Genomic DNA, 23,626 nt, shown 5'->3' with positions numbered 1-23,626 from the left:
TAAGTGAAACATTTGGAATTGAACTATTTTTATTCTGAGATTAAAGGTGATATATGATATAATAGCACAAGTGCGAGACTTGTATTCAGGAGAATTGTTTCAGTTGTTAATTGTGATGTGTTTTAGCTTTATGGCAAATGATTTCTTTTCTTAGAACTTGTTTATCTGTAAAATGGCACAGGATTATTCCAGAGAATGCTCTTGTAAACCTTTTTACCTACCTATTTTTCATGAGATTTTATTTTTTAATCAACAAAATTTCACCTTCTCTTTCTTCCCTGTGCTTTGTAAACTTTAAAGCACTATTTAAATGTGAATTATTAGTCTTTAAGCATCTGCTTTGTGTCAGGTGATTGTGTTAGAGACTAGTAATGCAAAGGTAGGTCTAAAGAGTCCCTGGCCTTGAGGAGATTACTATCCATTGAAGGAGGTAGCATAGCATGTTCCAATCTAGGTGTGTACAAACAGAGGGAAGATAACTGGGGGGGGGGGGGTAGGAGATGAGAGGGAATTGCTAGCAGCTAGTGGGACTAGGAAAGGCTTCATGCAGAAGCTGGCACAAATCAAATTTCCTTTAAAAGCCAAGAGGATTTAAAGAGATAGAGGAGAAGGAAATGGATTCTGGACTTACAGTGAGCCAGTGCAAAGGCATGGATATGAGAGGGAATATGAAGAAAAGCACAAAGCCCAATTGACTGGACTGTACAGTAAAATTCATGGAGGGGAGTAAAGTATCAGTCCAAGAAAGAAGGCTTGGGGGGGCGGCTAGGTGGTCCAGTGGATAAAGCACCGGCCCTGGAGTCAGGAGTACCTGGGTTCAAATCCAGTCTCAGACACTTTATAATTGCCTAGCTGTGTGGCCTTGGGCAAGCCACTTAACCCCATTTGCCTTGCAAAAAAAGAGAACCAACCTAAAAAAAGAAGGTTTGGACTATGGTTATCAGAATCTTTAAATTACAAACAAAGAAGTTTATATTTGATTCTAGTATAATAGGGAGCAGCTGTTTGATTTTGAATCAGGGGGTGACATGGTTAGATCTGTACCTTAGGAAAAACTCTTATATGGTGTATGAAAGATGAATCGGGATGGGAAAAGACTTGAGGCAGGGAAGAGAAACCCAATGCAGAGGCCTGGCCATAAATCCAAACCAAGCCAGGTTCAGGGGCCTCAACTAGAGTGGTGACTGTGAGTGGATCTGGCACCTGATTGGATCGGTGGATCAGTGAGAGTGAGGAAGAGAAGAGTAAACTGGAAGAGGAAGTCACATAATCTCAAGTTGAAAAGAATGAGAGGAATATATCTTCCAGATGCTTCTATGACAATCTGGAAAGCAGCAATTAATAAAAGCGAAATTTTTTTTCCTAATTCATCCTATCAACAGCAAGAGGAGTTGAATGTGTTTCTATTCCTCTCCTCACTGCTGGACTTTTGACATATCAGGACTATTAAGCCATGGTATTGCATTTATGTTTTAGAAGGGAATTTAAGATTTACAGCAAAGTAATAGCATATTTCCTTACACTGGTGGTAAAAATTGGTTTCTTAGTAATACCCTTAGACAGGATTTTTTGACCAATCAGGTCCTTTGCTGCCAACTACAAAGCCATCAAATAGACATTCTACTTGTACTACTCTCTTTCCTGGTTTATCATGAGGAAAGCTCTTAAAGTGCTACATTAATGTCAGTTGCTACCTCTTTGGTGCTCTTTTATTACTTTGCCTTTCCTCTCTGTAGGGGAAAGTTTTCTTGTCTCCAGGCTGGCTGTCTTCTCAGCTGCTACAGATGACAACTTTTAGAGTAGTCACAAGGCCTCATTATCCTCATTTGTAAAAGGAGTGGAGTTGGTTGTACTGGCCTCTAAGATCATTTCCAGCCCTGTATCTGTGAACTTATGCTGGACTCAGGGCCCATGTTGCTCTGCCAGCTGCTGGGTGTTGGATGTTACCACTACTGCTGCTCTTTTTAGTCTTGGGATTCACCAGACCAAAGGATAGTTGTCTTCTGCTCTTAATTACTTTGACTATTTCTGTAAACCAATGATACAGAATGATGTTAATTGTAAATGTTTCAAATGGAATACATTTTTTACTGCTATATAATTAAATCTCTAGTAGTGCCACTTTATGCTTTTTCCCAAAGGTTATTGTTTATATGCCATAGCAGGACTTAAGTATTTGTTGCAGTGACTCAGTGGGTATAAGGAGTAATGCCTTTTTCTTTTTTTTTAATTTATTTATTTATTTATTCATTCATTCATTCATTTATTTATTTGCTTTTTCTTAATAGGACTGAAAAGGCTGAAAATTTGGAAAATAAGCCTAAAAAGCTAACATTGCCTCTTTTTGGTGCCATGAAAGGAGGAAGCAAATTTAAATTAAAAACCGGAACAGTAGGGGTAAGTTCATTCTTGATCCTTAAGCCATTCTATCTTCTTGTTGATAGATAAAATCCTTTCATAATACTGAGTCATTATTATAGAGAAACTGCCATGACCTTTGTTGAGATTACCTCTGTCATAGGATTTGGAGCTGAAAGAAGTCTTTAAATTCAAGTGAAAAAACTTAATCCAGAGTCTTATACACAGTCACTATAGAGCTGGTATCTGAAATGTATACTCTGGGATTCCCACTGTACTGTGCTGCCTCTCTACATGATTCTCATTCAAGCCAGCCAGAGCCTCTTTATTAGCTCATCCTGAGATCAGACCATAGTGAATTTATTAATGATAACCAGATGTGACAGTGGGACATTTTTGGTCTTGTGTTTAAAGAAGACTATCATCACATAGACTGAACAGCTTATGACACAGGGTGATTTACTTGAATGGAGAGGGAAAATAACTTTTTTAGCAAAAAAAGAACATTTATTTATTAAAAGACCTGAAATTAATCATAGCATTTTAGAGCTTAAAGGAAATTTAGATATTTTTTAGCCCAATTTGCACATTTTAAAAGATGGGGAAATGGACTGCTCCAGAGCCTCTATCAGGATGGAGTTAAATTCACGCTCAGTCCCTGCACACAGGTGCATGATCCTTTCCTTTTTATGCAACATATCCTGCAGTGTGGCTATCTAAATGTAAATCTTGTTACTACTTTTGTCTCAAGTGGACGGTTATTCCAATTCTCAGTTTTACTCACAGACCTCAGATTTAATGTTTCCCTATGGCCTGCCTTGAGTTAAAAGTTCTGTTGTAGAGTTCGTGTATAGCTTCAAAGGTGATAAATTATCTGAGGCTCTAGTGTCCTACACCAACTTACAAGCCCTTGTGTGTAGTTTTCTTCATATATCATTTTTCTTCTCTAGTGAAAATGCTCTCTGATCATCCTAGCTGATTAATTGACTCCCTTTTGCTTATTCAATGCATTAATTAATCTCTTGGAACCAATTTCCCTATCTTCGCAACTGCTCTTTTGTCATTAATATTCTTTTTGCCTCAGAGGTTAATTCTAGACTCATAAAATCATGAAAGGTTAAACTTTTGCATGGAAACTTTTGCATGGAAACAATCTCCAACAGATTTTTTTTAGAGATTATCAGCTTTGCAAGGTGATTTCCTGATGCCTTCTCTTTAGCTCACCCTTTTAGAGAAATTTGGTTTTTCTTTTAGTTATGTAAATTTTCCCACTTAGCCTTTTTCTTCCATTCTAGAAATTGCCCCCTAAGCGTCCAGAACTCCCTCCAAGTTTAATAAGAATGAAGGATGAGCCTGAAGAAGAGGAAGAGGAGGAAGAGGAAGAAGAGCACAAAGAAATGGGATCAGTGGATCATGGATCTCTAAAAATGGAAATACAGTCAGAAGAAACAATGCAAGAAACTTGTTCAATGCCAAATCTTTCAGATCCGAATAACCTGATGGATACTAGACATGGTAACTTTTTTTCATTTCTTTTGTTCTAAGAGAATTATTCTTGTTTTGTTTTTTTAGTAAGAGAATTCTTAATGTTAAATTAAGCTTATAGGTTTACAGAGAAAAATCTGATTCTTAATTTTGTATTGATTTCTTAATATGTATGCTAGAGCAATGGTTCTCAAACTTTGGATGTCTCAGGATCCTTTTATTTACTTAAAGGTTATCAGGGTCTCCCTCCCAAAGAGTTTTTATTTATGTGGTTTATAGCTATTGATATTTAACATTTGTTGTTCAGTCATCTTTCAGATGTGTTCCACTTTAGTGACCCCATTTGAGTTTTTATTTTTGACAGAGATACTGGAGTAGTTTGCCATTTCCTTCTCCAGCTCATTTTTCAGATGAGGAAACTGAGGCAAATAGGGTTAAGGGACTTGCCAGGGTCATATTGCTAGTTAAGTGTCTGAGGTCAGATTTGAACTCAGGGAAATGAGTCTTCCTGATTTCCAGCCCTTTCCTTTATCCATTGTGCCATCTATTTATCCAATATTTAACATATTAGAAATTTAAATATCTTAATATTATTATGAGAAAGAGTTTTGACCTCTTAAACACCCCCCCCCCCCCCCCCCCCCCCCCCGCCCCGGGATTCCTGAATCTTACTTTGAGAATCTGGGCTAATGATCTAGTTATGAAATAGCACTCCCATCATTGTACTTTAATTCTGTTTACAATTCAGCCTTAGAGTGAACTTATTCTAGTGTCATGCTTACTCGACAATACTTAGAACTCTTTTTGTTTGTGATAGAAAGGACCTGTTTGCTGATTCAGCTCAGTAGTAAGAGGAGTACTTTACCTCCTTGCCTCTCAACAGTAACCTGATGATCAGTCACAAATGAGAGGAGACAAGTACCCAGGAATGATATGTGCAGCACCAGAAGTTGTAGCCCTGTGATAATTGTCCTATTCCTCCCCCTTGTTTCCTGTAGGGTCAGTGAACAGGGAGAGTTTGTTGTTAAGGTGTAACCTGGGTACAAGCAGTTAATTCTTTTCTAGGGGGCTCAGAAGAATCTGACCATGCATTTCCCTCCAGGCCACAAATATCCAGTATTTTGATAATGTGTAGTCTTGTTCCTGGTAATTATTTCTCTCCTTTTCCAATTATGGACACAAGTCTCATCCTTAATAGAAGAAGAGAAGATCATATTTAAGGTTGATATGATGTTTAGCTCTTTAGAGACTTTTAGGCACAAGAGGGATTAGACTCGTTATACTCATTACTTCAGAGATCAGGCCTAAGAACAGTGGATAAAAGTTCCAGAAAGGCAAATTTAGACTTTATATCAGCAGAATGACTAGAAGTGGAATGGGTTGTCTCAACAGGTAGTGGGTCTTTAAGCAAGAACTGGTAGACCACTTGTTGAGTGTGTTGTTGAGGAAATTGTTCAAATATAGATTGGACTAGTTGGCCTCTGAAGTTTTTTGTTCTACCTTAGCCTTATCCCACTTACTTGAATCATTCCCTCTCCTGGACTTTATAGGACTACATAGATTTCATCCTAAATTCGATTAATATGTAACAGTCCTTTTGTTAGCAAACCTCAGCACCTATTACTAAAGGTACCCATGTGTCCCCCAGAAGGCTATAAGTGTCTTATCCCTTTTCTAAATTATAATTTGCCAAATTGTTACCTCACAATTTCTGTTTTCTTATGTCTAGAATATATATATATATATAAATATTATTCTTGACTATTCTATTCTCTTGACCTTGAAGTTTTTTTTTTCTCTCTGTTCCTGTGTCCTACAAGACAGTTTTCATGAGACCTTGTTAGTTTACTTGGAATGAATTATTCGACAAAAGGCAGTATAACATAGATTCTTTTCTTTGTTTCTTATTCTATAGGAGATGGTTAGTTCTTTGAGCAAATGAATATTATAGAGGTCATATCTTATCATTCAAGGATCGCTATGTATTTTATTTTATGCACTTAAAAATATTTTTCTCAGAAGGGGTCCACAGCACCAAAAAAAAAAAAGATTTAACTCCTAAGGTCTAAACAGATTGAGCTTGACTTATTTTGGGGCCTAATCTATTCTAGACACTTGCATTTATTTCCTAAAGAAATATTTCTAATTTAAACAGTGCCTTTATGCTTTTACAAGCTTCCTACCCCCCTATCTTGACCATCCTGACTGCCCCTTACATTTTTATTTCTACTGTTGCCATAAGTTGATAGTTGTGAAATCTGTAACTCAAACTAGCAACCTTCCTTATGGTCCAGAAACATCCTGAGTTATTACAGGGCTCTCTGTCCTGAAAGCAGCAAAGCTGAGTTGCCTCTTGGATCTGTGTGGTAGAGGAAAAGGAACCTTGGACAAGGAGCCAAAATATTTAGTCCCAGCTCTAGCACTAAACAACAAGGTGACCCTAGGTAAGTCACTTCCCTTTCCAGACGTCCATCTTTTCATCTTAAAATAAATGAATTGAACCAGATGATCCTTGAATCTCTTCCAGTCGCATTTCTCTTCCATCTCTAGAATAGAAATGAAGGATGCTGAAAAGAAAAAAAAAACAAATTAACCTCTCTATTCAAATTGAAAGTTACTCTTCATTAGGCAAAATCCAAATATTGGAGATTGAAGCTGCTGGTACTAGAGGTGATGTCAGATCCTGGAAGTGTGATCAACTTGGAGCATCAACTCTTTCTCCACTGCACTGCTTGACTATGACCTTTGATGTTGCTTTTTGCAGAAACAGGGTCTTCAACTCAGCCCAGCCAGAAAGGACCAAATAAAGTAAGTCCAGAGGATGAGGGCATGGCCCTTGTACGAGGGGAGTCTTCAGGTGAGTAACTAATACCTCAACCTTGACACTGAATAGTGGCCCCAGGGCAGCAAACACAATAGGATGATGACAGTAGTATCTGCCAAGACATAGGATTTAGTTATAAAGTGGCCGCTAAGGAATTTTGGTCATTCTTGCCTGCTTTCTGTCTTCCTCCCTCTTGAAGTGCCTAGGACCTTCGTGTTAAATAGAATCATACGAGGGAGGAGTCCCAGGAGGTCTTGTACCAAGTGAGATTTCAGAACTCACAAGAAAGTCTGGCTAGAATGTCAAGCCACCAGAATCGGACAAGGAAACTGGGTGTGTGTTTCTCACTCTGCCTGTTTCCAATTCTAATTGGACCATTTGGACCCTGAGTTTTCTTATCAGTATAAAGAAAGGTATAATAAACCTTCAACTGCACCAACTTAGAGCACTGTGTGGGAGGATAGCACCTTGTATTAAAGGCATTATAGTTATGTGATTCATTATTATAATGAAACAAAAATGATTAATAACCAACCCCTTAGATGTTAAATTGTGGCATTGCAGATCTATACGCTAGAATGCTATTGTGACTGGTTTTGCATGTTACTATACAATGAATTACATGTAATTATTTTATATGATTGTATGCCTACTATTATAAATATATGAATTTTTGTAGGGGAGAAATTCTCTTCCATATATTATTTTTACTGGATTGTATTGAGCTTGTTAAAATGATACAAAAAGTCTTCCCCAGATAAATTGTTCCATTTCACTCAACTTCTCTTGCTGTGTTACTGATTTTAACTGTCAGGTTTTGAAAGTATATTTTTTAAAAGCCAATTTGACCAAAAGTCATGACTTTGGTGGAGCAAGAATTAATGTGTAGTAACGGAGCTTTGTTTTTTCAGCAGAGTCAAAGAACAGCTGTAAGCAGAGCAAGGAAGTACTGAAGAAAGTTGCTGGTCCAGACAGAGTAAGTTATATTATCTTCACTGGTTGTGTGTTGGCACTTTGTGTGGGCAGCTTTCCATTCCTGCAACTGTAGCTTGTGCCCCCTTCATCAGTTCTCACCCTTTTTTCTTACTGGGACTCCAGTAGTAGCAATCTACTGCAGTGGCTCTTTCTCCCACACTCTTGTTCTCTCCCTTTCTCTGGGTTCTTCCCTTTCCAGCCTATTCATCACACAACTACTAGAATCATCCATATATATTTCTGATCATGTCACTAGAATGCCTCAGAATCCTTCAGTGATTTCTCATTCTCTAAAAGCCCAAATCTATATTCCTTAGACTGAAACTCTACAGGATTGTTCCAAACTTCCTTTTCAGTCTTCTCTATGACTACTCCGTCTGCACTTCAAGAAAACTAGACTTAAATCTACCGAGAATCCATGCCATACTTCTGCCCTACAGGCTTTTGCTTACACCTTGTCTGGGTTACCCTTCCCTCCTATCTCTGACTCCTGAAATTGTATTTGTTCTTCAAGGTTCAGTTCAAATATTTTCCTTTTCTAAATGCATTCCCTGGATTTTCCAGACAGAGTTGATCCCTCCCTGTCAGAAACTCCTATCATTATGTTTGTATCTCTCTCTGTTTTGAATTTTTGGTATTCAAATATATGTCTTTTTTTAATTGTATCTCCCCTGCTGTACATATTTTAGATATTTAATTAGTATTTTTGAAAATTCTACGTACCTTCTTATTGTCACTGTTAGTGATTTAATGTGTAAAGAAGTAGAGCTAGGAGTCAGAAAATCTAAGGTCATCAGTCTTTTTACCTCCATCAACTCTATTTCCTTAAGCAAACCAGTCAACCTCCTTTAAACCTGTTTTCTCCTTTGTAAAATGAGGAAAGGAATGTGTAATTGCTGTTCCTGCTTTACAAGTTTTTATGACTATCAAGCATTTCTAAATTGTTTGTGTTTTTGACCTGGCAGTACCACAGTACTAGATCTGTGTCCCAAAGAAATCAAAGGAAAAAAGGGGACAAAACCTCTTATGCCCCCAAATTTATAGCAACTCTTTTTTGTGATGACAAAGAATTGGAAATTGAGGAACTTAATAACTTTTAATTGGGGAATGGTTCAATAAGATGTAGTATATGATTGTGAAAGAATACTATTGTGCTATAAGAAATGATGAGGGGGATGAGTTGGAGAAAAATCTGGAAAAATTTATATGAACTGATGCAAAATAAAGTGAGTAGAATGTTGTACGTAATAACAGCAATGTTGTAATAGTAATCAACTGTGAAAGACTTAGTTACTCTGATCAATACAGTGATCCATGAAAATTCCAAAGGATTCCCTTTTTTTAATTTTTGCAAGGCAATGGGGTTAAGTGACTTGCCCAATGTCACACACACCTAAGTAATTATTTGAACTCAGGTCCTCCTGACTCCAAGGCTGGTGCTTTATCCACTGTCCCACCTAGCTGCCCCCAAATTGCCTCCAAAGGATTCCTGATGAAAAATACTATCTACCTCCAGAAAGAGAACTGATGAACTTTGAGTAGAGATTAAAGCATAATTTTTAAAACTTTTCATTTACTTATTATTTTGGGGGTCATAGCTAATATGAAAATGTTTTGCATCATTTTACATATATAATTGATAAATGCCTTGCCTTCTCAAAGACTGGGAAAGAGATAGGAAAGAATTTGGAACTTGAAATTTTTTAAAATGAAGATTAAAAAAAGTTTTTAAAATTCTTGCTACTGGCATTATTATTAATAGTACTAAGAGTACTTATTTACTGTTACTAAGACTAATAAAGTGGCTGTGTGGCTTGATAGCTAGAAAGTTAAATCTTGAAATGAGGAATACATTGGTTCAGATCTGGTCTATGAATGATTTTGACCTTGGACAAATAAGTTAACCTTTAAGTGTCCCAAGCAACTAACTCACTCACTCACTCACTCTCTCTGTCTCTGTCTCTGTCTCTGTCTCTGTCTCTGTCTCTGTCTCTGTCTCTGTCTCTCTCTCTCTCTCTCTCTCTCTCTCTCTCTCTCTCTCTCTCTCTCTCTCTCTCTCTCTCCCTCTCCCTCCCTCCCTCCCTCCCTCCTCACAAAACTTGATTCCTTAGACATTGCTGTTTAGAATCCTTTTTGCTACTTATCTTTTTTTTTAATTCTGCCACTCTTACTAGCTCCAATTTTTTTTTAAAAGGGAAAAGAACTCCTCAATACATATATATTTAGTCTGACAAAACAAATTCCCACATTGGGCATTGTTCAAAAATGTATGTCCCTTCATTTTGTGGTCTCTTTCAGGAAGTCATTCTTCATTCTTTTGGACTCTACTCTTTTGGTTTATCATTCCATTGATCAAAATTTTAAGATTGTCAGTTGTTTTTCTCTGTAATGTTATTATCATTTTATAGATTATTCTTCAGATCTATTCACTTCAGTTTGTTTTAGATCATAAGAGGGCTCTTAGTATACATTGAAACTGTCCATCTCTTTCATTTCTTATAATATTTAGCATTCCATTATATTCATATGTCACAGTTTGTTTAGACATTCTTCAATAGGAAGACACTCTTAATTTCCAATTTTTGGCTACCACAAAACCAATTTGAATATGTTTGCCTGTTTAGTTTATCTCTTTCATTTCTTTGGAGCACAGGGCAGAGTATGCACAATTCGATAACTTATTAGGCAATTTCAAATTTCTTCCAGAATGTCTGAACCAATTCTTAGCTCCTTCTAATCTCTTTCCCCCAAATTCCTCAACATTTGTTATTTTTCTTTTTTGCTACTTTACAAGTATGTGAAGTAAAATCTCAAAGATACTTTGATTTGCATTTCTCCAATTATTGCTGATGTAGAGATTTTTTTTCATATGGCCATTGATAACTTGGATTTTTTTCCTTTGAAAATTGCCTATCCTCCTCTTTGGTTCACTTAGCTAGATTGGGCTCTTTAAGTCTTGTAGGTTTCAGTTAGTTTCTCATATATGAGACAGTGCCTGAGGTCGCAAGATGCAGTGCACTTACCCTGTGTTGGCAGTGGGAGTTGCAACACTAAGATTTGCCTGTACCAGTGAAGTCACAGATGTGCTCTTCACCATAATAGTAAGTTAAGGCATTAACTACTGACTTATTGGTAATTGTGAAGCCAATGAACTTTATCATAAATCAGAATTGAATAGTCACTCTCTTGAGATGGGGAAAGTAGGGACTGTCAATCCACTTTTGTTTTTGTTTTTGCAAGGCAGTGGGGTTAAGTGGCTTGCCCAAGGCCACACAGCTAGGTAATTATTAAGTGTCTGAGGCTGGATTTGAATTCAGATACTCCTGACTGCAGGGCTAGTATTCTACCTGCTGTGCCACCTAGCTGCCCCCATCAATCCACTTTTCAATGGTAGCTTAGGAATCACAGTTTTTCTAAATTACTAAAAATTAGGGCCTTAATTTATGGAGCATTAAAGAACAAGCGGTGACCTAGCCACTTGAGGTTCCTTATCTTTGTCACTGTGATATCAGGCACTCAGAGTCTGGGATTAGTTAGCTTGTTTGTTTTTTTCCTTGCAGTTACCACAAATGCTTTCCTCGAAGTATCCAGAAGATGATCCAGACTACTGTGTGTGGGTACCACCTGAAGGTGGGTTAATTCTTTATAAAACAAGTTACTGGTGTGTGAATAATCAGAAGTTAAGTCCCTGGTACAGAAAATTTTCTATTAATCAGGCCCAGGGTAAGATAAAATCTATCTGAAATTTGGATTTGAAAAGTATTCTTTCCATCTAGTACCAGTTTTCTTTCCTGTCTTTATTCTCTTCCCACTGTCTTCTCCTTTTTTTGGCAGACTACTAAATAGCTTCTCTTGCTTCCTGATTTTGGAAAAATAAATGTGTTTCTTTTTTTTGAACCAGGCCAGAGCGGTGACGGCAGGACTCATCTTAATGAAAAATATGGCTATTGATTTCTTCAAGTTTCCAAGTTCTTTCTTCTATTTGTTATTACCCAGAGTGACATTGTGGTTATATGCATTAACTGGTGCAGCTTGTCTTCAAGTAAAATGACCAATGATGAGACATTGGGAGACCAGTCTTAGAAAACTGAATGATTTGATATCTTCACCCAGATTCTTGACTTTCTTAATTGATAATCTTTGGTCTTTCTCTCTTTTTGGAAATGATTCACATACTTGGGTGTTCACATCAAAATGAAGAAAGTTTTTGTATGTATGTAAGATAAGAACTGTAAATTTCCAGGTCAAGTAAAACAGGAGAAAAATATATTTTCGTGTGTTTTCTACATCATTAAAAATGAGATAAAATAATTCTCTAGTTATACATTACTCTAGTTAAGAGAGTTCTGGACTTGGAGTTAGGACAACCTGGAATCAGAACCACTTTTTGAAACGTAATTGGTGTGATCAAGGGCAGGTCATTAAGAACTCTGAACCTTTGTTCTCACTTCTAATAAAGATGAATAACAATACCTATCTCACAGAATTGTGAGAAATGAATGAGATGCCCTTTGTTAAAAGGCTTTAAAGATTTTAAAGCTCTATATGAATGCAGTAGTTTTCATTGTTATCATCCTTTGAGAATTTTATTTAGAAGGTAGTTCCATTTTTTGGGGGGCTTAAGTCACAGGGAGAGATTGAAAGATGAATACGTACTGCCTTGGTACTCATGACATGTTGGAAGACCTTTGGCATGTAAGGGAGAGGCCATCCTCTGTAAGATTTATGAAAGAGCATAAACAAGAATGGATGAATTATGACCTGCATCATTACAGAGAGTATTCCTATTATCAAAGTCTAAGATCCATTGAATTAAAATGGCAAACAGGTTTCAACCAACCTGAAATAGGACAAAAGTGAAGTGCCCATCTTGGGTAAAGGACTTTGTGATCAATGTTTCAGGCCTTTACCTTTTAAAATTTCCATTTAGGAGTTAGGAACCAAGTTCCTGAGGGTTATTAAGGTTTTTAGAAGTATGTACTTCAGGGTACATACTCATGGAATAAACCAACCTTGTACTTCTGTCCTGTTTTCTCCCTACTTTTTTAATTACTATGGGTAGCATTTGACTGGAAGCTGCCATGATCTGTGGTTTCTGAGGATTCTTCCCAACACCTTCCAGATGTTGGACCAGTTGCATCTACTCTCTAGTTTACCTCTTAGTTGTTCCTGAAGAGAAGAGATGTCTGACTTTCTTGGCCATTAAGATGGCTAAGGGCAGCAGCACTCAACTTGTGGACCAAGTGCCCCATTTTAATCAGTGACAAAATATGTTCCTTATATATCATTATATTTGTTGCCATTTTAGTGGGCTGTTTGGAAGACATTGTTAAAAAGCAACATTCCCCAAACATTACCTGGAACCCCAAGTGTTCTACACAGTATGACTAGGGAGTCCATGAAAAATGTCAGCATTAGAGATATTTCCTTTCTAATATTAAGTATGAAATTATGTGTAAAAACAATAGTTTGTGCTAATTTTCAGTATAAAAAAGGCTTAATTTCCATATTTTGTTAACCACAATTTCCCCTTGTACTAGGTCCAAAAACTTGTTTTTAAATCCTGAGGTCCTCTCTGTGACCCTATACCTCAGTTTCCTCATCTGTGAGATGGGGATAGTAATACTTTTTTTTTCCCTTTTGAGTTGTGAGGTTTAAATGAAAATTAGGCAAAATACTAAGCAAACTTTAAAGTACTATATAAATTTCATAATTTGTAACCTTGGGCAACATTCATCTCATTACCTCTTTTGTTTCATTTATAAAATGGAGATATTTGCATTGCCTTATTCACAAGGTTGATACGAGGAAAGTACTTTGAAGAAGTCAAAAGGGACAGTAAATATGGGCTATTAATCATTGGTTTCCTTAGGCATATAAGAGTCTGGTTTGGATCTGGATGACCAGTAGAGAGGAGAGGAACAATTCATATTTCTCTCTAGGGTTGTTACTGTCCGGATAGGAATGGTCCAGCAATTATCCCTCCCAGTAAAGCCACATTCTCAACACAGCTCTGGAACATTATTGATAGTTTGCTGTCCTCATTGGAGATGTTGTTATTTAATATGTGTTTCTGTCTAGTCCAATCTTCTGCCCAGTCCTAGTCCTGTAGAAGAGTATAGTACCCATGCAACAGGGTAAAAAAAATTCTGACACTTTAGCCCACTTTTGCCATTTCTGATAAATCTAGGAGCAAAGTTAGAGGTAATGGAGGAGCTAGTTGATTAAAACGAACTATTGCTTTCTCCTGAAAGTGTGAAATGAGTCTCTTTAGTGCTTTGAATATCACTTGGGATTCTGCTGCTTTTCTGTTTCCGTTTTTTTTAGAGGGAGAAATCTCTTCCCGTGGTTCTCCAACAGCTAAACATTGCAAAAATGTCCCTTTGCTGCTCCCTTGTGGCCTTCTCTGTAATAACAATCTAATAACAGAACAAGACTGTCTACAATATTAAAGCTACTATCTCTGGGATAGAATATAACTGGTCAACTACCATGGCCAAATATCCTGTGAGTCCTTCTGCAAGATCCAATGGAGTCAAAGGCAGTACCCAGGCATGTCTAGAGGAATGGATTTGGCAGTTGGGCCATCTAGTTACTCGGGGAAATTACACAAAACCCCTGTGAATTACGACATCAAACAATATCCTTCCCAGGATCAAATAGCTTTTGGTTATGATATTGGCACTCCTGAATATTGAGATTTATTGCCCACAAGGTTCTTTGTTTAGGGTGTTTAAAAATGTTTTCAGTTCAATTTTTTTTTTTTTTTTTTTTTTTTTTTAGATTTTTCAAGGCAATGGGTTTAAGTGGCTTACCCAAGGCCACACAGCTAGGTAATTATTAAGTGTCTGAGGTTGGATATGAACCCAGGTACTCTGACTCTAAGGCCGGTGCTCTGTTCACTGCGCCACCTAGCCGCCCCTTCAGTTCATTTTCTGAGCAGATCTAGCCCTCTCTGAATTGAGTATATCTGATATAATGAGCTATTTGAATAATGAAAACCTAGAAATCTGTCTCCAAAGAAGACCTGGCACAGAAAGGGCCATTTTGTTTGGAAAAACCATCTTAACCTAGGTATGCCTGTGTTTTGAAGGCATCTTGGACTCCTTCCCTCTCCTTTATTTCCCCAAAGCCAATAATTCATCATGTCCTATCAATTCTTTCTGCATGTTGTTTCTGTTTATTCCTTTTTTATTCTCATTATCTCATGTCCAGTTTTCTTGCCTCTTGACTTGAAAACTGGCTTTTCCTCAGTCATCAATGTCCTTCACTTTTCTGCAGCCTTTGACACTGTGGCCTTGTTTCTTGATGCTTTCTTCTTTCTAGATTTTCATGACACAGGCCTTTTGTTTTTATTTTTGTGGGACAATAGGGTTAAGTGAGTTGCTCATGGCAATATAGTTAGGAAATATCAAATGTCTGCGGTTGAATTTGAACTCAGGTCTTCCTCACTCCAGGGCTAGGGGCACCTAATTTGGCCCCAGAGCTCTGTCCTGATTCTCTTTTCTATCTCTCAGTCTCTTTTGCTCAATCTTTATCCAAGTAATTTGTATTTAACTGTAGGTGTCTCCCAGTGATGTATCCTGGACCCTCTATATATATCATTTGATTCTATCAGCTCCCATGTTTAAATATCATTTCTGCAGATGATTTCCAGATTTATTTATCCAGATTTAACCTTGCTTCTACAATCATCTTTTAGACATCTTGAACTGGATGACTTGTAGACGTCTCCAAGTAAACATGTCCAAAATTGAACTAATTATTTTTCCCCTGAGCTCTACCCTATACCTAACTTATGTGTTATTGAGGGCACCCAGGGTGTTGGATGCAGTGTCCCTAGCTTTTGAAGGTTTTTGCAGCTGTTTTCAGGGACACTCCCCCCCCCCCCCCCCCCCAGGGACCTTAATCCTTCCAAGATTTTTTGAGAGGCTCTGGCTCATCTGTACTCTGATCTGTAAATGACCACAAGTACTCTTCTATGGATTGCTAGGGAAGAGCTCTAAAAAGATTTTGAAAATCAAGTAAGGGAGGTGAGGGGAAAATTGAGAAGAGAAATGAGAGTGATATGGAAAAAATGAAAACCAAGTCAGCAGCTTGGTAAAGGAGATATAAAAAATACTGAAGAAAATAGCATCTTAGATTTGGTAATTAAGAGATCATTGGAAACTTTGAAGAGAGTAGTTTTTATTGAATAATGAGTTGAAAGGAAGCGGAAGCCTTTTCAAGGAGTTCAATCATTAAAAAGGAGAGATATAGGATGAAAACTAGCAGGGATGGATGAATCAAGGGAGGATTTTTTGAGAATGGGGAAGAAATGAAGAGATTGAAGATTGGTGAGAGTGGGAATGATAGGATAATCTTCAGGAGAACAAATGGGAATGAGATCACTTACACATATAAATTTAAAAGTACCTCACAGGAAAAATGACTGACCTGAAAAATAGATTCAGGATAGATAATTTACGAATTATTGGTCTACCTGAAAGCTATGATAAAAAAAAAGAGCCTGGCCAATATGTTTAAGGAAATTATCAAGTAAAACTGTTCTGATCTCCTAGAACAAAAGGGTAAAATAACCCTTGAAGGAATCTGTAGATTACCTCCTGAGATCCCAAGATAAAAACTCCAAGGAGCCATGGTCAGGATTATGCAGGATTTAGCAACTTCAACAGTAAAGGATCAGATCCCCTGGAATATTATATTCCAGAGGTCAAAGGAGCTTAGATTACAACCAAAAAATCAACTATTCCACAAAATTCAACATATTCTTTTAGAGGAAAAGATAGACATTCAGTGAAACAAACTTTCACCAGAAGTGAACAGAAAATTTGATCTTCAAATATTAGATTCAAGAGATGCATAAAAAGGTAATTGGAAAGGAAATTAGTCAATAAGACTAAACTGTTTATATCCCTACACAAGAAGACAACACTTGAGAATTGTATTTCTTTTGGAAATAGACAGTTGTAAAGAATATACTTAGAATGGGTATAAGCTGGATATGATGTAATAATATTTAAAAAAAAGACAAAATGGGGCGGCTAGGTGGCGTAGTGGATAAAGCACCGCCCTTGGGAGTCAGGAATACCTGGGTTCAAATCCGGTCTCAGACACTTAATTAGCTGTGTGGCCTTGGGTAAGCCACTTAACCCCACTTGCCTCACAAAAACCTAAAAAAAAAACTCATAAAAAAAAGGATTATATGGGAGAAGGGGAACCAGAGGAGATCAGATCACTTCACATGAAGAGGTACAAAAAAACCTATTACAGTAAAGGGAAAGAAGGGAGGGTGTGAGCGTTGGTTGAATCTTACTTTCAACATATTTGACTCAAAAAGGAAATAACATACTCTCCCAATTGAGTTTAGAAATTTATCTTACCCTACAAAGAAGTAGGAGGGAAAAGGGAAAAAAGGGGTTTAATGAAGGGAGGGCAGATGTAGGAAAGGAAAGCGGAAAGAAAAAGGGGGGAGACTAAGGCTAATAAAAGGGACAATTTTTTTTTTAGTTCTCAGTATTCATTTAATTATTACAAATAATTAGTCACATATGGACAATTTAACAACCACCTCTAAAAGCAAAGTAGGCAGACACATGTTATGATGAAATAATTTCCAGAATATTGTTTTTATTAAAATTATGTCCAATCATAATTATTGGATTTAGAGCCTTTATGGTTGACTCCTTTATGTTATAATAATGTTCTCTTTTCATTTTCACAATCATTTTTTTTGCAAGGTTTTCATTTTACATTTTTTCGCTCCTTCCTTTTCCTCCCTCTTCTCCCTCATAGAAAACAATCTAAAATAGACTATACATTTATAACCTTGCTAAATGTGTGTGTGTGTGTGTGTGTGTGTGTGTGTGTGTGTGTGTGTGTGTGTGTGTATTATATGGGAAAGAAGAATCAAATCCAAATTGAAAAATACCCTTAGAGAGATGTCATAATACATAATACAACTTTTTTTTTTTTTTTTAGGTTTTTGCGAGGCAAATGGAGTTAAGTGGCTTGCCCAAGGCCACACAGCTAGGTAATTATTAAGTGTCTGAGACCGGATTTAAACCCTGGTACTCCTGACTCCAAGGCCGGTGCTTTATCCACTACGCCACCTAGCTGCCCCTCATAATACAACTTTTAAAAATGGAAGATGGTCAGCTTTGGTCTGCATTTAAACTCCACAAATCCTTCTCTGGATATGGATGGTATTTTCCATCACAGGTCTTTTAAAATTATCTTTGATTATTGTGTTGATAAAATGAACAAGTTTATCATAGTTGATCATTACCCAATGTTGTCGTTAGTGTGTATAATGTTCTTCCGGTTCTCCTCACTTCACTCAGCATCAGTTTATGTAAGCCTTTCCAGATTATTCTGATGTCCTGTCCTTCATGATTTCTTATAGATCAATAGCATTCTGTTACACTCATATACCATATTTTGTTCAACCATTCCCCAATTGATGGTATGAAAAGAGCTGCTATAAATATTTTTGTACATGTGGGTTTTTTTAACCTGAGAAGGGACAATTTTAAAAGATTTGTGATAAAAAAAAAAATGCCATCCATATCCAGAGAACAAACCATGGAATCTGAATGCAGATCAAAGCATTTTTAAATTTGCTTTTTGTTTTTCCCTTCTTGGGTTTTTTTTCCCCTTTTTGCTTTGATTCTTCTTTAACAACATGATTAATATGGAAACATATTATATATATATATATATATATATATCACAGTTGTACATGTTTGATCTATAAAAGATTACTTGGTATCCTAGGGGAGGGTAGGAGAGAGAAAACTTCAAAAAATGTAACCTCAGATACTTAATAATTACCTAGCTATGTGACCTTGGGCAAGTCACTTAGCCCCATTGCCTTGTAAAAACCAAAAATATAAAAAAAATCAATTTGAAAATTATCTTTACATATAATTGAAAAAATAAGCAATAAAATTTAAAAAAGGATTATAGACTTTGGAAGTCATAGAGAAGCTAAAAAATATTGAGGCGGAGGAAAAAGTAGAATGACAACAGATTATGTTCTGATAAAGGACATTCAGAGTTCAAATTATACAATAATCTAATGGATCCCCTCTATTCTTTCTTTTATCTAACCCATGTATAATCAATGTTCCTGAAAACTTGCTTTTATCATATCTTTTTTGTTCCCTGTTAACTCCTTGGAATATACTGAAGTGGGAACTCCAAGATCTTGACCAGGACCATACCCAGATTGCAGATGCCTCTGCTCTAGAGCTGTAATTTCCAAACTTTTTTGATTGTATATGTCTATGGGTTAAAAAAAAAACTGTTGGGCAGCTAGGTGGTGCAGTGGATAGAACACTGGCCCTGGAGTCAGGAGTACCTGAGTTCAAATCCAGCCTCAGACACTTTATATAGTCCATATAGTTCATGTGAACATCTGGGGTGGGTTCTCTAAACTTACCACATTTCCTTTGAGCTGCTTACATTCTGCCTTGATCATAGAGTACACCATCCTCTCTGAAGAGGGCATTCCATGGTGGGTGATCCTATGCCAGTGTCTCCTGTGCTAGAAAAGACCTTCATGTTGTCCCTGTATTGCTTCTTCTAATCCCCTTGTGAGTGCTCTCTATAAAATAGTCTTTTTGGCAAGCATGTGCCTGGCATTTGAACAATGTGGGCAGCTCATCATAGTTGCAGTCTCTGAAGTGACATTTGAATGCTTGGCAGTTTAGTTCAAGAAAGGACTTCAGTGTCTGGTATCTTCTCCCAGGTGATCTCCAGAATCTTCCTAAGACAATTTAAATGAAAGTGATTCAGTTCCTGATGTGGTGCTGGTAGATTGTCCAGATTTCACAGACATACAATAATGTTCAGTACAATGGTTCTACAGACCTTCAGTTTGATAGTCAGTCTAATACCTCTTCTCCATACTTTCTTTTGGAACCTTCCAAATACTGAACTAGCTCTGGCAATACAAGTGTCAACCTCATTGTCAGTGTGTACCTCCTTGGAAGGGACACTGCCAAGGTAAGTGAACTTTTTCCACAGTACTCAAAACTTCATTGCTGTAATCAATAGTTCCACATATGGATGATGTGGCGCTGGCTGATGGAGCACGTGTATTTTCTTGGTGTTAATTGTTAGGCCAAAATCAGCATAAGCAGCAGAGAATCGATCTGTACTTTGTGTATCTCAGCTTCAGAGGCTGCATTGAGTGCACAATCATCTGCAAACAGGAAATCATTTAGCAGCATTCCTGACACTTTTGTCTTGGCTTGTAACCTTTTCAAGTTGATGAATTTACCATCAGTTCAATAGCTGATCTTGAGGCCATATTCATCCTCAGTGATAAAGTGGTTGGAAATATTAAAAGCACAGGAGCAAGGACATATCTTTGTCTCACTTCATTGGTGACTGGGAAATCATGAGAGCATGATCCAGAACATGAGCAAACATGCTTTCATAAAATAGATGTACAATACTGATGAACTTCTGAGTAACCAAATTTTCACATACTTTTCCATAAGCCCTTATGACTGACAGTATCAAAGGCCTTGGTCAGATCTACAAACATTGTCTAGACCTCTGTTATGGCATTTTTTCTGGAGTGGTCGAGCAACAAATACCATATTAACTGTTTCTTCACCCTTTCAGAAACTACACTGGCTCACAAGTAGATGACCATCTTCCAAGTGAAGGATAAGGCCTTTTAAGGAGGACTCTGGCAAGAATTTTGTCAGCAATGGCTAAGAAAAACACCCCTGTGATTGTCACAGGACAATCTATTCCCTTTACTTTTATAGAGATGGACAATGGAGGGATCCTTGAATTTCTGGTGATTATATCACCTCTTCATCTCATTTAACCTGGAAAATTTCAGTTAGCTTTTGTATGGACAATGGGCCTTCTACCTTGAAGGTCCATCTGAGCTGAAATAGAATCAGTACCAGGTACTTTGCCACATGAAAGGAGCCTAATGACATTCAAAACCCCTTCAGTTGGAACTTCAGCTAAGGATTGATTGGCTTCAACTTGAGGTAAACGGTCAGTGGCTTCTACATTGTTAAGAATGTTAAGAGCAATGTAAGTATTTAGCCTATTTCTGTAGGACCATGTCCCTATCATAATCAATGTGTATCCAGCAGCACTGAGTAGTTGAGATGCAACATAAATAGCTTTCAGGGCACCATAAAAGAGCTTCGATTTGTTACTATCTGCATAAAACTTAATTTCATCTGCCTTCTTACTGACCCAAGAGTCCTGATCTAAATTTTGCTTGTACTTTATTTTTGATGGAATTAAATACTGCCTTCTTAGAAATGGATGATGTCTTCAAGTGTTCTGACCAGATGAGCAAATGCTGTGTTACTCACCAAATCTCTGAAAGATGCCCACTCCTTTTCTGCTCCACTTTGTTGCCAACTGTAGGATATTCAACTTACCCTCCAAGTTAGAATAAATTGTTCCTTCTCTTATCTTTTGACATTGATTCTTCTAGTAGTCATTTTGCCTTGAGGCTGCTGCTTTGGTTGAATGTGAATATTCAGCTTGGAGAGGATGAGTCTGTGATCAGTCCATCACTCTACATCACACATTTCCCTTGTCATTCTCACAACCTGTCTCTTCTTAGCATCACATAGTCTATTGGATGCCAATTTTTGCTGCAAGGTTGCATTTAGGAAGTTTTATTATGTTTAGGTAAATGGAAGGTAGTATTAATGATCAGAAGGTCATGAAATGCAGAAGTCTTAAGTAGCGGGATCACTGTCGTTTTCCAACTCCATTCCTCCCAAGGACTCCTTGCCATATCTGGTAGTCTGAGTCTACTCTAGCATTCATTAAGTTATTCAAAATTATAAGCTTCCTTTTTTGGTACATTGATGATAAGGATCTCCAGGTCTTCATAAAATTTTTCTTTGACTTCTTCAGGGTTCATTATGGTGGGAGCAAAGGCATTGATGATGGTGGTGTGGCATTTTCCTGCAAGTGGCAATCACATTACCATGAGCCTGTCATTCACTCCTTTTGGTAGGCATCCAAGCTTGTTGATTAGAGTAGTTTTGATTGCAAAACCTATCACAGATTCACTGCATTCCCCTGCACTGTGACTACTCCAGGAAAACAAGTATCCAGCTCCGATTTCAGTAAGCTGGCCTTCATTTGCCAGTCTTGTTTCTCTCAGGGCTGCTCTTTAGATATGTTTACCTGCCTCTTGCAATGAGAGTTCTTGTCTATTGGATTTTGTGTTGTCTATGAGTGTGCAAACAATCCATGTACCAATAGTGAGTGGAATCTTCTTTGAAGATATTTTTGTACTTTGTGTGTTTTGACCATAGGATGAGATCCCTGCCTGCTATAATAATAAGACTGGGGTTGGGTAAGTGGCCAATTTTTAGGGCACCTTTTCTATCACCTTCCTCACATCAGGAGGTATGATCCTTAAAAGGCTACTCAGACACCCAGAGGGCTGCTGAATCCCACTGATGCTTCTTCCAAAGAGGAGATGACCCTATAACCTATGCTGCCTGTGTGAAGGGTTGTGACTACAACTCTCAGTGTTCACACCTGCCGCTTTATTACTTGCTTATCACCATAGACCTTTGAAATAGGAATGGTGAAATGGTATAGGTGATATCTTTTGATACATAAGATATAAGATTTTCCATGGTAAGGCTTTGTAGTTTAGCTACAGAGAATTACTGACCCCCAATTCACCCCTGATATACAGGGAGAGGAGCAGGATTGGTCCTATGCACATATTTAAAACAGCTTGAGCATTTAAAAGAACCACTGAACATCCTTGACACCCAGCCAGACTCTCAAGACTATATCTTTCCAGTAACTAGCTATTCCTAAATGTAAACACCATAATTCTTAGGGTTGTGGGGGAGGTGACTCCCTCCTTGGACAACCTGGAAAATTTGGTTTTATTCCACTAATCAACTGGCAAAAAGCCTTTCTTTGTTCTCAAGCTACTTAAAGCCTAGTTAGACTTAGCCTACCCTCTGCCTGGGACTTTCCCAACTGGGACACTGGAGGCTGTACCCTGGGACTCCCCAGCCACTATTGATACAGATGTTGAAGCTCCCGTGAATTGGTGTTTTCTCATAATGTTTATGTCTATGTAGACTTTGCTCTTCTTTTTATTATATTTTATTATATTTTGCTGTAAAACTGATTTATAATCACTTTATTAAATGCACTTTTTAATTCTGTTGGTGTGAATGTATCATTTTAGGAGCAAATCAAAACCAAAACTCATTAATCAAATATTTGTGCAAAAACTGGATTTAAGTTAGTCAGAATTGGACTTCCTTCCTCTTCCAAAATTATTATAATCTAATAGCAAGACAGAGTCAAGACAGCTGGTGTTGGCTCTAGATATGGTGGATGACCTTGGCATCTTCAATGTCTAAAGTTCTAAGCACTTCACAGTGCCTACTTCAATCACCTTCATGACTGTTGGAAAGAATTGTTCTCATCCATCCATTCCACCAGTGAAAGATTTCACATGCTTGGGGTGGACATCCCCTAACTCACTGATGCATTTGAGACCTTCTCAACCTGATCTAGCCCATTAGCCAAAATGATTTACCAGGGTGTGACTATAACTTCCTGGAATCACAGGTGAGAGTTAGGTGGCTCAGGTGTACATCAAAGATGTAAAGCAACTCAGAAAAAGGCTTGGCAGCTATCACATCAGATGTCCTAGTCTCCTTGAACACACCCTACACCCCTACTAGAGTTTTTTGGGTAGGATGTAATTTAGGAAAATCATCGGCAGTTGGCATTGAGTGAGAAACACCTTAAAACTGAGCAACCAATTATGAGACTATTGCCATAGTCTGGGGAGAAGTGCTGAGATCCTGAACTAGGACTGTGGGGTGGAGAGTTAGCAAGTAGGTAGAAATGACAAGAATTAGAAAGTGCATGTGTGGAGTGAGAGGAAGGATTATTGGTATGGTACTTTTAATTGTGAAATAACAGAAGTGAGTTTGAGAG

General features: G+C 37.5%; 1 protein-coding gene across 2 annotated transcripts in view; it reads left to right on the top strand.

The window, feature by feature from the left end:
- The window catches only part of SLC4A1AP (solute carrier family 4 member 1 adaptor protein), a 41,001-nt gene extending 18,164 nt beyond the window's left edge, over positions 1-22,837 (top strand). Inside the window, exons 9-14 of one of the 2 annotated variants that reach the window (XM_074209811.1) lie at positions 2,289-2,397; positions 3,654-3,873; positions 6,608-6,700; positions 7,582-7,643; positions 11,203-11,272; positions 11,544-22,837. In XM_074209811.1, the coding sequence (XP_074065912.1) occupies positions 2,289-2,397; positions 3,654-3,873; positions 6,608-6,700; positions 7,582-7,643; positions 11,203-11,272; positions 11,544-11,593 (604 nt within the window). In that variant the 3' untranslated portion in view covers positions 11,594-22,837. Of the gene's footprint in view, positions 1-2,288; positions 2,398-3,653; positions 3,874-6,607; positions 6,701-7,578; positions 7,644-11,202; positions 11,273-11,543 lie in introns of both variants that reach the window. The other variant, XM_074209812.1, reaches the window with a different exon arrangement.
- Positions 22,838-23,626: the final 789 nt, after the last annotated feature.

The sequence above is a fragment of the Macrotis lagotis genome, chromosome 1 (genome assembly GCF_037893015.1).
Source record: "Macrotis lagotis isolate mMagLag1 chromosome 1, bilby.v1.9.chrom.fasta, whole genome shotgun sequence".
In the NCBI taxonomy this organism is placed as follows: Eukaryota; Metazoa; Chordata; class Mammalia; order Peramelemorphia; family Peramelidae; genus Macrotis; species Macrotis lagotis.
This window is presented reverse-complemented; position numbering and strand designations above follow the sequence as displayed.